This window comes from Ovis aries, chromosome 10 (assembly GCF_016772045.2).
Source record: "Ovis aries strain OAR_USU_Benz2616 breed Rambouillet chromosome 10, ARS-UI_Ramb_v3.0, whole genome shotgun sequence".
Taxonomy (NCBI): domain Eukaryota; kingdom Metazoa; phylum Chordata; class Mammalia; order Artiodactyla; family Bovidae; genus Ovis; species Ovis aries.
In genome coordinates, this window is record NC_056063.1 from 86359844 (window position 1) to 86373963 (window position 14120).

Sequence of the window (14120 nt, forward strand, 5' to 3'; positions counted from 1 at the left end):
GAATGTACTGGAAAAAAGTGTTAGATGTGTATGAGATTGCGTATTTCAAGAGTATGTGTTTACTTTATTAAATCCTTTTGCAGTGAAGCTTTGAATGCCTGCAGACATTTGGAGAATCTGGCCTCACGGAATGAATTAAAAGATGTGTAATCTTCAAACTACTGCTCTATTGCCCTCATCTCACACACTAGCAAAGCAATGCTTAAAATTCTCAAAGCCAGGCTTCAACAGGGCATGAACCGAGAACTTCCAGATGTTCAAGCTGGATTTGGAAAACGCAGAGGAACCAGAGATCACATTGCAAACATGTGTTGGATCATATAAAAGGCAAGAAAATCCCAGGAAAACATCTACTTCTGCTTCATTGACTATACCAAAGCCTTTGACTGCAAATCACACCAAACTGTGGAAAATTCTTCAAGAGATGGGAATACCAGACCACCTGACCTGGCTCCTGAGAAATCTGTATATAGGTCAAGAAGTAACAGTTAGAACTGGACATGGAACAATGAACTGGTTCCACACTGGAAAAGGAGTATATCAAGCTGTATAGTCACCCTGCTTATTTAACTTATATGCAGAGTATATCACGTGTAATGACAGGCTGGATGAAGCACAAGCTGGAATCAAGAATGCTGGGAGAAACATCAATAACCTCAGGTATGCATATGACACCATCCTTATGGCAGAATGCAAAGAGGAACTAAAAGCCTCTTGATGAAAGTGAAAGAGGAGAGTGAAAAAGCTGGCTTAAAGCTGAACATTCAGAAAACAAAGATCATGGCATTGGGTTCCATCACTTCATGGCAAACAGATGGAGAAACAATGGAAACAGTGACAGATTTTATTTTCTTGGGCTCCAAAATCACTGCAGGTGGTGACTGCAGCCATTAAATTAAAACATGCTTGCTCCTTGGAAGAAAAGCTATGACCAACCTAGACAGCATATTAAAAAGTAGAGACGTTACTTTGCCAACAAAGGTCCATCCAGCCAAGCTATGGTTTATCCAGTAGTCATGTACAGATGTGAGAGTTGGACTATAAAGAAAGCTGAGTGCCGAAGAATTGATGCTTTTGAAGTGTGGTGTTGGAGAAGATTCTTGAGAGTCCCTTGCACTACAAGGAGATCAAACCAGTCCGAAAGGAAATCAATCCTGAATATTCATTGGAAGTGCTGATGCTGAAGTTGAAGCTCCAAGATGTTGCCCCCTGATGTGAAGAACTGAGTCATTGGAAAAGACCCTGATGCTGGGAAAGATTGAAGGCGGGAGGAGAAGGGGACAACAGAGGATGAGATGGTTGGAGGCATCACCGACTTGATGGACATGAGTTTGTGCAAGCTCTGGGAGTTGGTGAAGGACAGGGAAGCCTGGGATGCTGCAGTCCATGGGGTCTCAAAGAGTCAGACACGACTGATCTGAACTGAATCTTCAAACACATCCAGGAAATGTCAGAATAATTCAGTTACTGAGGTCTTTAATCCAAACTGAATTCACTCTTTTGTCATTTTAAAAGCGTGTTTGAAGGAAGGAAAATTTTAGATTATATTTGTGATTTTACTAAATATTCATCTCAAATATATAACTTTAGCACTAATATATGTTAATTTAAAAATGTTCAATTAAGACTCTAAACATGAAATTGGGTATGACAAGTCACCTGGCCAGTCTTACCACAACAGAGAAGTTCCAGGCCTACCTGAGATTCCAGAAACTGTCTGGCATCCTGGTTAACCATTCCATGGAGCTGAATGGGCCAGAAGGTAAACAAGAGCTGTCTTGGTGCAGAGACCTCAAGTGGAGTAGAACAAACCATCTGGCCTTGAGATGGGCTCAGAAATGGCTAATTTTCACCCTTGCTGGTTTGTGTCTCTCAGGCTTCTTAGCAACATTTCCACTACAACTATTGCCATTAGTAATAAATGGAATTAATAACATAATCTACTGTGAGGCAATGTATCTTGATATTCATATTAATATAATTATGCTCCTTTCAGAAGACATTGCACATTGCCAATGTCCTAAGTTGTCTTCCCATGGATAGTTTAAGGATCTTTCCACCCATTGTTCAGTTAGTTTTCCATTTTACCCAAATGGTCACATATGACCAGCACTCGTCTATCCCTTGCTTCTTTCCCCTTAATGTATCTAGGAGGTTGTCCCATATCCACACATAGAACTGCTTGTTCCTGTAAATAGCTGCATGGTACTTCACTATGTGAGAATGGTGTGACTTTTTTTAATCCGTTTCCAGCCTGATGGATTATTAAACTGTCCCTAACTTTTTGCTTTACAGACACTGTTGTAATGGCTATCCCCGTGCAACAGGTCACTCTGCACACATGCAAAGTGCGTCTCTAGAAGACGTCTTCCAGAATTGGAAGTGTTAGGGCTGAGTATGTACATTCTTAGTTTTGGAAGACATGCCAACTTGTTCACCACAGAGCATGTATCAACATCACTCACAAAACATGTATGAAGAGGTCTGTTTCCCCTACTTTTGCCAACGAAGTGTCACCAAACTTTTGGATCTTTGCTAATGCATGAAAAGTGATATCCCACTGTTTTAGTTTTCTTATTATGAGTGAAGTTGAGCTTTCTTTCATATGTTTAGAATCCACTTGCATTTCTTATCCTATGAACTGCATTTTTCATATCATTTACCCATTTTTTCCCCCTCTTGAGCCATTGGTCCCTTTATATTGGCTTATTACATCTAAAGGAAATTAGCATCTAATGGTAGATTTAAAATTTCTCCCTAGCTTGTCTTTTGACTTCATGTGCTGTTTGTCTACAGTTTTTTTTGGGGGGGGGGTTATGGTAATGAGAACGCATCGCCTTTATTTTAATAGTTGAACTTCACTATGGGGAAGAAAGGTTCAGCTTACATCGCCTCCGTTGGAACTGCTCACATGTCACTCGATTTCTGACTTTGTTAGCACTGGCCATTCCCTCCTAGCCCCTCTACGCGCCCTGAGCGCGTCCTTGCGCTTTGCGCTTGTATATGTGCTCGTCTGCTTCCCTCTACGGGACTGAACATTCTCCATGCGCAGACATCGCCTCAAGTAAGCTCAGGGCTTTCCCATCTTTGCACAGCCAACTGCTGGCACCACGTTATGCGCAGTATGGAAAACGTATTTGCCAAACAGTTTCTTTTTGCATTCGAATCGCCAAAAATGAGCTTTTAAAGGCGACTTTATTGAAATATCTTTCACATACGATAAAGTTGAAAGTGTAGCGGTGGTGGCTTTCAGTTTACTCACCAAGCTATGCAGCAACCACTACAATCCATTTCAGATCATTACCATCACTGTAAAAGAAATCCCATACCTTTTAGAGGTCACTTGTCATCTGCCCAACCCCATCCCTCACTCCAGCCCGACAGCTGCTCTCAATTCTCTCTCTCTATTGATTGGCCTCTTTCGGATATTTCATTTGAATGATGTTAAAGAAAAAAAAATATTCAAATAACATTCCTTAAGGCACTGTAAGGTTTTATTCAAAGGTGGGAAACTGTCAACAGGGGTACAAGGACCTCTGCGATGGAAATTTGCAGCGAGGGAGAAGCGGGTTAACTCAGGAGGCAGCACGCGCGAGTGGGAAGGCGCAGCCAAGGAGCTCGTGTGGGTCAACCGAAGGAAAAGGACTGGGAGGAGACCTCGGACCTCACCGGGCTCTCCCTGAAGGCAGGCCAGGGCGATCAGACATCACCTGGGAGATTGCAGTGGATAAGGAGGGTAAAGAGTGGGGGATTCCGGCTAAACGGACATCAGAATTCCTGCAACAACCGGACGATACAGAAAGCAACGTAGCGGTCCGAGAGGCCGGCCTGGCCACCGAAAGGGCCAGAGAACGCCTCGGAACGCACGGCGCGACGCCCGTTTCCGGCGCCAGGAGGGACGCCTTTGCGCAGGGCTTCCGGGGCGGGGCCAGCCGGGAGCGGAAGTTCCCGGGCTCGGCGCGCGGTCCAGTGGCGTTGGCGCGGGCGCCGGGCGCGGGCACAGGTCCGCCGGGTGGGCAGGGGGACGCGGCGAGCGCGCCGGGCCCGGCCCCGCAGCCATGAACCTGGAGCGGCTGCGGAAGCGTGTCCGGCAGTACCTGGACCAGGTGGGTCGGCCGGGGACGCGGGCCGGGGTCTGGAGACGCGGGTCCTGGCGGCGCGCGGCCCTGCCGCCCTGGGCTTTGGTTCGGGCCGGAGCCCTGGAGGGGCGCCGAGCGCCGGCCTTCTGCGGCCGGCCGGCCGGGGAGCGCGGGGCGCCGGGCGTCTCCGCGAGCCCGGCACGTGTCGGCGCCCCCGAGCCCGGCCCGGCCCGGCCAGTTCAGCACACGCTTCGTACTGAGCGCAAGTCGAGGGGTGGCCTGTGAACTTCGCTAGTAAATAGAAAACGTTTAAAGCTTGGTTGACCTTCTTATTTGGGCAAGTTTAAGTGAATAATGATAAGGACAAACTTCTAGTGTCAAAATCAGTACTTTAAAAAGTTCGTGTTAACTACACCTCCTCTCCCTGCCCTTCGCTTGAATGAGCATCAGTGTTTAAGCAAAGACGTATTTCCGGAATCAGCAGCATCCCTTTACTCTACGATGTCGCCTAGTCTTTGTAAAATGTATGTGGTCCCAATAAATTGGAAACCAAGAAGGGGAGAGAAAGGCGTGTTCAGTGTGAACTGTTAGGAGCGGAATGTGAAATATTGTTGCTGGTTGTTCGCAACATTCAGAACGCTGTATTGGTTTGCCGTAAGTCAGATGAGTTAAATTCTTCCGGAGCACTTTTCTCCTGGCTCTGGGTGAGGAAGGGGACAGCCTGCTTTCAGCCTTCCAGGCACTAAGGTTGGGCAGATCTGTGACCCTCCCAGAGCATCCCTCCTCGCACACTGATTGGCAGCAGAGTTCCTGGTTTGCATCTAGGAGGCCTGAGGCAAAGACTGAGAACCTTGCTAGTGATCACTTTAATTAGCCACTTCCTTAAATACCTGCTGATGTACTTTTGCAGAGTATTAATTTTTAAAAAAATCTGCCTTCTTAAACTGTATGTCAACAGTCTTACAATAATATATATATATTTTTTTGTGCCACTGAACTAAAACTCACCTGGGATAGAAGATAGAGATATGATTGATACTACACGTTAAAAAAATACTGTATTGAGATATTGGTTTGTTATATAGTGTTAAAGCCTTCTGGTAATACTAGCTATCTGTGTAAAACTGTTGAAAGAACAGGGCAATTACTGCTTTTTCTTTTTATGATGCAGCAACAGTATCAGAGTGCTCTATTTTGGGCAGATAAAGTAGCTTCACTCTCTCATGGTAAGTGACAAATTCTATTTTTTCTGATTTCTCTATCCTGAACTTTCTACTTTACCTGCACCTCTGACCGTTTATGTGATCTTCCCTCCAGAGGACCCTCAGGACATTTACTGGTTGGCTCAGTGTCTTTACCTGACAGCCCAGTATCACCGGGCGGCTCACGCACTTCGGTCTCGGAAACTGGACAAAGTGAGTCCAAAGGTGTTAAAAGTGTTGTTAGGCTAGTATTTTAGGGATATGTACTTTGTATGTGAAAATACTTTGAAGAATATTTTAAAGGATTCAATTTCTCTTATGAACTGCAAAGAGGAATTTCTTGTGTGTGTTTCTTTTTGGTCTCTGCATGAGGCATGCGGAAGCTTAGTTCCCTGAACAGGGATGGAACCCATGTCCCTTGCATTGGAATCGCCAGGAAAGTCAAAGAGAAATGTTCTTATTCCTAACCTCAGGTCACTTTGTTTTTCCCTCCTGCCTCCCCCTTCCCCCCATCTAGTCACTAAGTTTTGACAACACTGCTTTCTAAATGGCTCTGAAAGTATGGGCTGTTCCTTTCTGTCTGATTATCACTGCACGTCAGGCCTGTAATTTGTCCGTCTGTTGTTTTAGCCTTTTTCGTTTAGTAACATCTTTCCCACACCCCTTTCCTTGTCTCCAGTTCATCCTTTAAACCCTCAGGGTGGTCTTCCTAAGACAGATCTGATTACATCACTCACAGTACCACTCAGCGCTTTCTCAGTGCTTTCCCAGTACCTACAGGATTCCCTTGTGGCTCAGCTGGTAAAGAATCCACCTGCAATGCAGGAGACCTGAGTTCAGTCCCTGGGTTGGGAAGATTCCCCTGGAGAAGGGAAAGGCTACCCACTCCAGTATTCTTGCCTAGAGGATTCCATGGACTACAGCCCATGGGGTCACAAAGAGTTGGACATGACTGAGCGACTTTAACTCATGAAGGCAGATGCATTCATGAACCGCCCCCGCCCCCGCCCCCCCGGCCCCGCCCCCGCCCCAACCAGGTGTTTTGTGATTTCTCTCCGGTTGTCATAGAGCCACCAGCACCATCAGTGCCTGGAGTGTGTGTCCAGTCATGCTCACTGCTTGCAGCTCCTGAGATGTGTGACAACTACTCAGACTCAGTGCTGGGATGCTGACCAGCTCCCAAGTTACCTTCTCCCCCTGGAGGTGTTTCTGTATTCAACTGGCTAGTATTTTCTATGCGACTCTCCCATAGCTTATGAAGGAAACTGTGTGCTGTATTAGGTCTCCCCTGTTACAGCCTCCTTGAGGCAGGTCCTTATTCTGTTTTGAATCCTTGCTGCTTGGCAAACAGTAGGTTCATGGTGAATATGAGTTAAAAAGACCTTTCTCTGTGGGAGTAAAAGAGGAATCATGAAAATAACTTTGGTCTCTTTTTTGTTATAGTTTTCTTTTTGATGGAAGATGCATGTTATCTTGATCACTTTTTTGATAGATTAATTTCTTTTTTAGTTGTATGAAGCATGTCGCTACCTTGCAGCTAGATGCCATGTAAGTATGCTCTCGTTATTTGGTAAAGGTTTAATGCTGTGAATCTTCGTATCCCTCACATGAGTGTGAGAATTCAGTAAACCGATTCTCCATTTACTAAAAGCTGATGTGCATGAAGAAAATTCTACTTTAAATTTAAGTAATGAGTGGGTACAAGATTCATTACCTTCTAAAACCTACAGTGACTCTGCGTGTCTAGTATCAGAAGTCGTAAGTGACGAAGGCTGTTTCTGTTTTCTACACAGTTTGCTGCGAAAGAATATCAGCAGGCTCTTGATATTCTTGACATGGAGGAGCCGATCAACAAACGGCTGTTTGAGAAATGTTTGAAGGATGAAAGTGGCTTGAAAGACCCCTCCAGTGACTGGGAAATGTCACAGTCCTCAGTAAGTAATACAGTAAGAAGCTTCAGTGACATCAGTAAGAATTGCCCACAGGAGAGGGCAAATATAAATCACCTTCTTTTACTTCAGTATAATCGTCTTAAAATAATTGGGTTGCCAACTTACTTGATTTTCCCAACCCCAAAGGATTTTAAGACATTTCTGAGCCATCAGTTAGAAGTTGTAATTGTGTCCTCAGATGCTTGAATCTGAAATAGGCAGGCTTAAGCTCTTTCTCCTCACCTTTGATGTTTTAAATTCCTTCCCACTTTTCCCTTCTTAACTATGTTTTGACAGTGTTTTGTAGGTCCCCCAAGAACCCTTGCTTCTCTTAGGTGTTTCTTTCCAGGAAGTGGCTTGATGTTACTATTTGTGTTATTTTCTGTGTCCCAGTTTGTGTACTTCCTACCTGCCTGAAATTGCAAATTCCTGCTGGCAGAGACTATATAATGTAATGTAATAGCCAGATTGCTAATCTGGACTGTTACTCTTTTTTTAAACAACTTTCTTGAAATGTAATTCACATAACATGCAGTTCATTCTTCAGAAGTGCATAGTACATTGGTTTTTAGTATATTTACTGAGCTGTCCAATCCTTACCATAATAAATTTGAGAACTTGTTTTTTAAATTTCAGCAAGAGAGCCTATATCACTTAGCTGTTAGCCACCAATTCCTTCATATCCCAGTTACTCTCTGTAACGTATCTATGCAGGAACTTGGTTACTCTGCTCTTCACCATATAATGGTAGGAATACTAAACATTCTTTGGTTTTTTTTTTTTTTTGAAGAAACACATTATTTTTTGTGTGAGGAAATGCATTTATGAGCGAGTTGAGGATCATTACTTTTGGACCTCTTATACATTAACTGCTAAGAGATGCATGATTTATTTTTAATGCAGTGTTTATTTTACTGAGTTTATATTCTTAGTGACTCACAGATCCTGCATAGGTCTGAGATTCCCCCATAAGGTTTTGTGACGACCCTCCTGCATCCCGTGACCAGTTAGTGGCCTCTCTGCATGCGTGCGTGCTCAGGCGCTCGGTCGTGTCCTGCTCTTTTGCGACCCTGTGGACAGCAGCCCGTCAGGCTTCTCTGTCCAGGGAATTTTCCAGGCACGATTCCTGGAGTGGGTTGCTGTTTCCTTCTCCGGGGGATCTTCCCCACCCCGTCTCCTGCACTGGCAGACAGCTTCTTTAAGCCACCTGAGAAGCCTAAGGGCATCTCTGGACAACCTTTAAGCCCACTTATTTATTTTTTGAGATTCAGAATCTGGAACATAAATCTGGTTTCTCCATCCTTTTGTTATTGGTGGTAGTGAGGTGGCTGCTGTGTGAGCTGCTTACCGTGTGCTGGCTCCGGATGGTACCACCTCCGACCCTTACAGCGCCTGTGAGTTAGAGGAGGAGGGGGACTGAGGCGTGAGCAGCTGGAGCATGGCCCAGGGCCCCCTGGGAGCCTCACAGCTGGGACTGGAGCTCGCCTCTCTCCGGTTCCCGAAGCCAGGCCCCGACCCCGTGCTGCATCGCTCCGGGTTTTCTGGTGCTCCCTAAGGGTCGTCCTTGAGACACGCCTGTCAGACTGTCTTCACGTTTACTGAGTGTGTGTGCTCTGTGTGCTGAGTTATTGCCCTCTCTGAGGCAGAGCAAGTACGAGCACAGTGGCAGTGACGACGACCGAGTTGTAAAGGTTTGTTGGAGTGAGGGAGCCCGGGGAGGGTGGATGGCAGAAGGCTTACTTTGTTTTTACGTGTCTATTAACATATATTGTGTCTGGCACTGAGATGGAGTGAATCCTTCTAGATGTTTAAAGAAAAAGTCTTCGGCTTCGGACAGTATATGATTTTTGATCAAAATTACTTTCAGTAGTACTGACTTAGTATGTGACTTATTTTCCCAACAGATAAAGAGTTCCATTTGCCTTTTACGAGGAAAAATCTATGATGCTCTAGACAACCGAACCCTCGCTACCTATAGCTATAAAGAAGCTTTGAAGCTTGACGTGTATTGCTTTGAAGCATTTGATCTGTTAACGTCCCACCATATGTTGACAGCCCAAGAAGGTTTGGATACCCAGGTGTTTTTATGTTTAGCACAATTAATATTGTTTTTTTTTTTTTTTTCTGAAATTTATAGACTCCATAGCAGGCTATGTGCAGGTTTCAAGTAAGCCTGTTCACTTCCCACATGTCTTCAGACGTGAAGCATGTACTACAGGAAACTAAGAGCCAGGCAGCGAGAACCGTGCAAGAGCTGCGCAGACCTTCGGGCAACTCGAGCCTCCCTCAGACGCGAGAGCCACCCCAGCCTCAGCACGACTGCAGAGCCCAGTCTTGTGAGGCGCTTCTTGCAGTCAGTCTCTTGATGACTTGAGGTTCTGTAAGAATTCAGGGTCTGATTCAGTGATTCCCAGCATGGCTGCACTTTAAACCCCGAGGAGTTTGACGAGTCATTGGTGTGCAGGTCCTGACTCCTGACCAGTCAAGTCGGAATCTGGTGGGACCCTGGCATCAGACGGCTCTGAGGTGACGCGCGTGCTGAGAGCCGTTGACCGAGCGTGTGGCCAGGGGTGCGAGGCGCCTGAAGGAGAGCGGCAGAGAGGGTGGGGATGTGTTAACGGACTCAGACGTGTTGTGGCCCAGTGAGTTCTCAGCCTGTGGTGCCTGAAGGACAGAGGCGCAGAGGGTGGGGATGTGTTGGACACGGACGCATTCTGGCCTAATGAGTTCTCAGCCCGAGGCGCCTGAAGGAGAGAGGCGCAGAGGGTGGGGATGTGTTAACGGACTCAGACTATTTTGGCCTCTTGAGTTCTCAGCCCGTGGTTTTGTCCCCTGGAGGATGTTTCGCATTGTCTGGGGAGAGTCTGTCTCAGCTTGGGGGCAGGTCTGGGGTGGGGGGGGGTTGGAGGTTGCCTGTGGAACCTAGTGGGTGGAGGGCAAAGGACAGCCAGCACGGCGGACATTGTCCCACAGAGTCTGTTGTGCTGAGGCTGGGGTGGCTCTCGCGTCTGAGGGAGGCTCGAGTTGCCTGAAGGTCCGCGCAGCTCTTGCACAGTTCTCACCGCCTGGCTCTTAGTTTTCTGTAGTACATTTGATCTTGTCATTTTCTTTTGAGCTCTGTATGCTTAGACCAAGAATTATAGAAGAATGATTTTTGTTGCTGATTTTTGTCACCATAATAACTGAGGATGTTCTTTTTTTTGTTACTATTTTTTAGAAAAAGAACTTCTTGAATCACTACCTCTTAGCAAGCTCTGCACTGAAGAACAGGAATTGCTACGATTTCTGTTTGAGAACAAGTTGAAAAAGGTAAGTTAAAATACCAAGTTAGTGTTTGCTTTATATAAGTATCATATTTCTTTCTTTAAATTTGCTCTCTATTCTTTTATGGGTTAAGAATTTAAACATTAATTTTTATTAGTTTAGCACATTTGCAGGAATACACATAGGATATTTTAAATAATATGATTCCTAACAAAGGTTTCAAAAATATGTCTTTCTACCAGGAACAACTCTTACTTTTAAAAGATGAAACTGTCAGATAATGGGACGATGTTGTGTGAAAAAGAGGGTTTTTTTCTTATGCTTCCTGTACTTCTACTTTGTAAAATACTTCCTACCACGGAATTCTGTGATAGAAGTGAGAAGAGAGTCAGACTCGTGAAAGGAGCGTTGGTAACGCTTGAAGCTGGAAGTTTGAGTGTCGCACCTGCTGTGCGTTAGGCGTTGGCGCACTCGAGCCACTGAGCATGCCTTCGGTGCTTCCCGCTGAGCCGTGTCTGTGTTCCTCTTTTTCAGTATAATAAGCCTAGTGAGACTGTCATCCCTGAGTCTGTGGATGGTTTGCAGGAGAATCTGGATGTGGTCGTGTCTTTAGCTGAAAGACATTATTATAACTGTGATTTTAAAATGTGCTACAAGCTGACTTCTGTGTAAGTACATCCACTTACTTTTGTGCAGGAACATAGAGTATAGCCCGCTTTACATGAGCAGGGTGTGGGACATGCTTTCTGAATAATGTCAGCTGATGGGTGAGCCTTTGCAGAGTACAGAGCGGGTATCGCCTCAGGAGAGCAGTCTACAGACAGAGGCCTGTGCACATTTGTTGCTTCGTGTCATCGACTCTGGAGTGTCCGTGTCCCTCCCCAGTGATAATTCGCAGGTTTGGGAATCCCATCCTGGCACATGTTTTATAAAGCCCGTTCTTTGTTGCAGTGGAGACGAGTAAGATCCCACAGGGACTGAGTGTCGGGCTCACCGGCCAGGCCTCCTCCCCCGCCGGCAGTTCCGTGCGCATAGTGCACGTTTGTCTCTGGGCTTGAAACCCTCGAGCTCACAGATTTTAATTGACAAGTAGGATTCACTTAATATTTCATATTATTTTTGATCCTTCTAAATAATTAGACCACTTAAATTATATCTGTTAAAGTAAATGTTTATAGTGATGTTTATATTTAGTACTTCTGAATAAATCAGGATTTTCACTTTCATTTATAATCTAATCATTGCCTTAACTAAGAAAGTCTGAGGATAATGGAGTTAAGAAACTAAAAATGTATTATAGCCCGCAGTATTGTGTGTAATGTGGAAATGACTGTTTAAGTAAGCATAGCTGACTGTAATGAGTGCTGTTACATGCTGTTTGTACCCACATACATAATGTGCTGCTTTGACTTTCAGAGTGATGGAAAAAGATCCTTTCCATGCGAATTGCTTGCCTGTGCATATAGGAACACTTGTAGAGCTGAATAAAGCAAATGGTAAGGCTGTTTTGAAACTAAGAACTCTCATGACAAGTATTCTGCAGCTGGGCTTTCTCTCTCGAGCCCTGGGCAGGTGCAGGTGAGAGCTGGGGGAAGACCGGCGGTCTGTCTTGTCACTGCAGCAGGACACGCTTCCTTTATCCCTAGTTTCCGCTTCCTTTTTTAAATGTAGTTCGTGTTCTAAGATGTCATAACTTTACAGTGTTGGGTGGCAGTTTGCCTTTTTCTTTTTTTTGTAAAATCCATAAACGGCAAGAGTCAGTAACTAGAAATTGTAAAGAGGCAGAGTTTTAATGTTTTCCATATTTTAACATTTCAGAAACATTTAGGGTTTGGACCATATTTGCCCTTAAATCTTTTAAGCTGGATAGTCAGCTCTGTCGAGAAGGGCAGCCAGGCACCCCGGCTGTAGGCCTGCTGCTCTGAGTGCCGTCCACGGGCCTGCAGCACCGCGCCTCCTGCAGGGTTGCCGGGGGTGCAGGCTCCCCAGCCGCCCTGGTCTTTGTGTCACTCAGGAGGAGCTCACCTTGCCGATGTGATAGACTGGAGAGCGTGGTCAGCCGACCTGGCTGCGGGTGGTTGGGGTGGTCTGTTACAGGCCCCTGGAGTAGGAGCCGTGGGCTCTGAGACAGGCGAGGCCTCTGCAGCAACCCCAGCGCTGGAGCGCTCTGCCGTGTGCTGCTTGCCCAGGCCTCCAGGCCCCGAGTGCTGCCCGCCCCTCAGTACCAGGCGTGGGGTGAGGAGCAAGTGGCAGCCGCAGTGACTGCTCGTGGGGCTTCTGTGTTGCACCAGGTAAATGAAGTTTGTGTCTAGGAAGAAAGAAAAGTATAAAATCACTGCTGCCAGAACAGTGTATGTGATTATAAAGAGTTGTAACTGGGGGAAACTCATATCTTAAAATTCATTTGCTATGAATAATTTTATTTTTTTCTTTTTGTCTAATGTAGAACTTTTCTATCTTTCTCATAAATTGGTGGATTTATACCCTAGTAATCCTGTAAGTATAAACTTTTTTCCTTATTTTTTTCTTACCTAGACTTTAAGAAAATACTTAACTAGTGTTTAGACAGAGGCTAAATTTAAGTTGACACAGATGTTTTAATTTAAGTTGTTGGAACAGACTCTTCTAATGGTTATGATCATTAGAAGCAGTGTTCACGTTTTCAAATCACAAAAATATTTTTTTAGTGCATAACTTAATCTTTACTTTTTTATGATTATAGGGATACTATATGCTTATTATCTAAAAATATTTAGCATACAGAAAATTAAATACTAAAAGTGAAAGTCATATCTCCCATAAGCAGTGTTAGTACCTGCATGGTACTCCTCCTATTGCATGTGTGATAACTTACTGAATTAGGCACTGAGTGAGTCACTGTGTCTTCCAAACTGCCGTGGGTCAGAACGAAACATAGGGTTGGAAATGGAATCAGAAGCCATGTGCTCAAAGGCAGAAGCCAGGAGCCAGAGTTTAAGTCTCTGAGAAGAGCCTGCAGCCCGTGTGGGAGCCGCTCGTAAAGTGGGGAAGCCAGTGCGGGAGGAGGCAGCTGGCGAGGTGGAGTCCGCAGACCCACGCTGGGGCCTCGCGCTTCCGACGCTGCGGGAGCAGGGCGGGGGCACCTGGAGCGGCAGCTGGCGCGTCTGGCCTCTCTGCACCCAGGCCCTTCAGTACGCAGCCTGTGCAGAGAAGGCTCTGTCCTGACCTGAGTGTGTGATGATTCCCAGTGCAAGGCTCCGTGCCTCTGGTCATGGTGCATTCTAACCTTTCTAGGTGTCTTGGTTTGCAGTGGGATGCTACTATCTCATGGTCGGTCATAAAAACGAGCATGCCAGAAGATACCTCAGGTACGGACTCGCCGTCCCCACCCTCTGTCGTGAACCTGCGGGAAGTAGTTTCTTCATCATCTGCTTTAATACAGAAACTTGTACTTTAAAAGCAGTGTGAAAGAAGGTGTTTTCCTCAGAGTTTATTCAGGTGTATCCATTTTGTTCCCTGCTCTTTATAAGATGCTGTAGGGGAACGGGAGATAAAAGTAGTCAGTGGTACAGACCTTGTCTTCAGGGGCTTATGATGTATTTAAATTTTTATTTATAAATGAGAATAAATATGAATAGGGAATAATATGAAATATTTTGGGAGCT

At 45.4% G+C, this 14120-nt stretch overlaps 1 protein-coding gene across 1 annotated transcript in view; it reads left to right on the plus strand.

Annotated features, from left to right (window-relative positions):
* The first annotated feature begins 3959 nt into the window (after positions 1 to 3959).
* Positions 3960 to 14120, plus strand: part of CDC16 (cell division cycle 16) — a 30338-nt gene continuing 20177 nt past the window's right edge. The window contains exons 1-11 of the mRNA XM_015098280.4: positions 3960 to 4106; positions 5251 to 5305; positions 5397 to 5494; positions 6791 to 6829; positions 7075 to 7215; positions 9117 to 9276; positions 10430 to 10521; positions 11011 to 11144; positions 11893 to 11972; positions 12923 to 12972; positions 13750 to 13823. Of these exons, the coding sequence (XP_014953766.1) occupies positions 4059 to 4106; positions 5251 to 5305; positions 5397 to 5494; positions 6791 to 6829; positions 7075 to 7215; positions 9117 to 9276; positions 10430 to 10521; positions 11011 to 11144; positions 11893 to 11972; positions 12923 to 12972; positions 13750 to 13823 (971 nt within the window). The 5' untranslated portion in view covers positions 3960 to 4058. The remainder of the gene's footprint in view (positions 4107 to 5250; positions 5306 to 5396; positions 5495 to 6790; positions 6830 to 7074; positions 7216 to 9116; positions 9277 to 10429; positions 10522 to 11010; positions 11145 to 11892; positions 11973 to 12922; positions 12973 to 13749; positions 13824 to 14120) is intronic.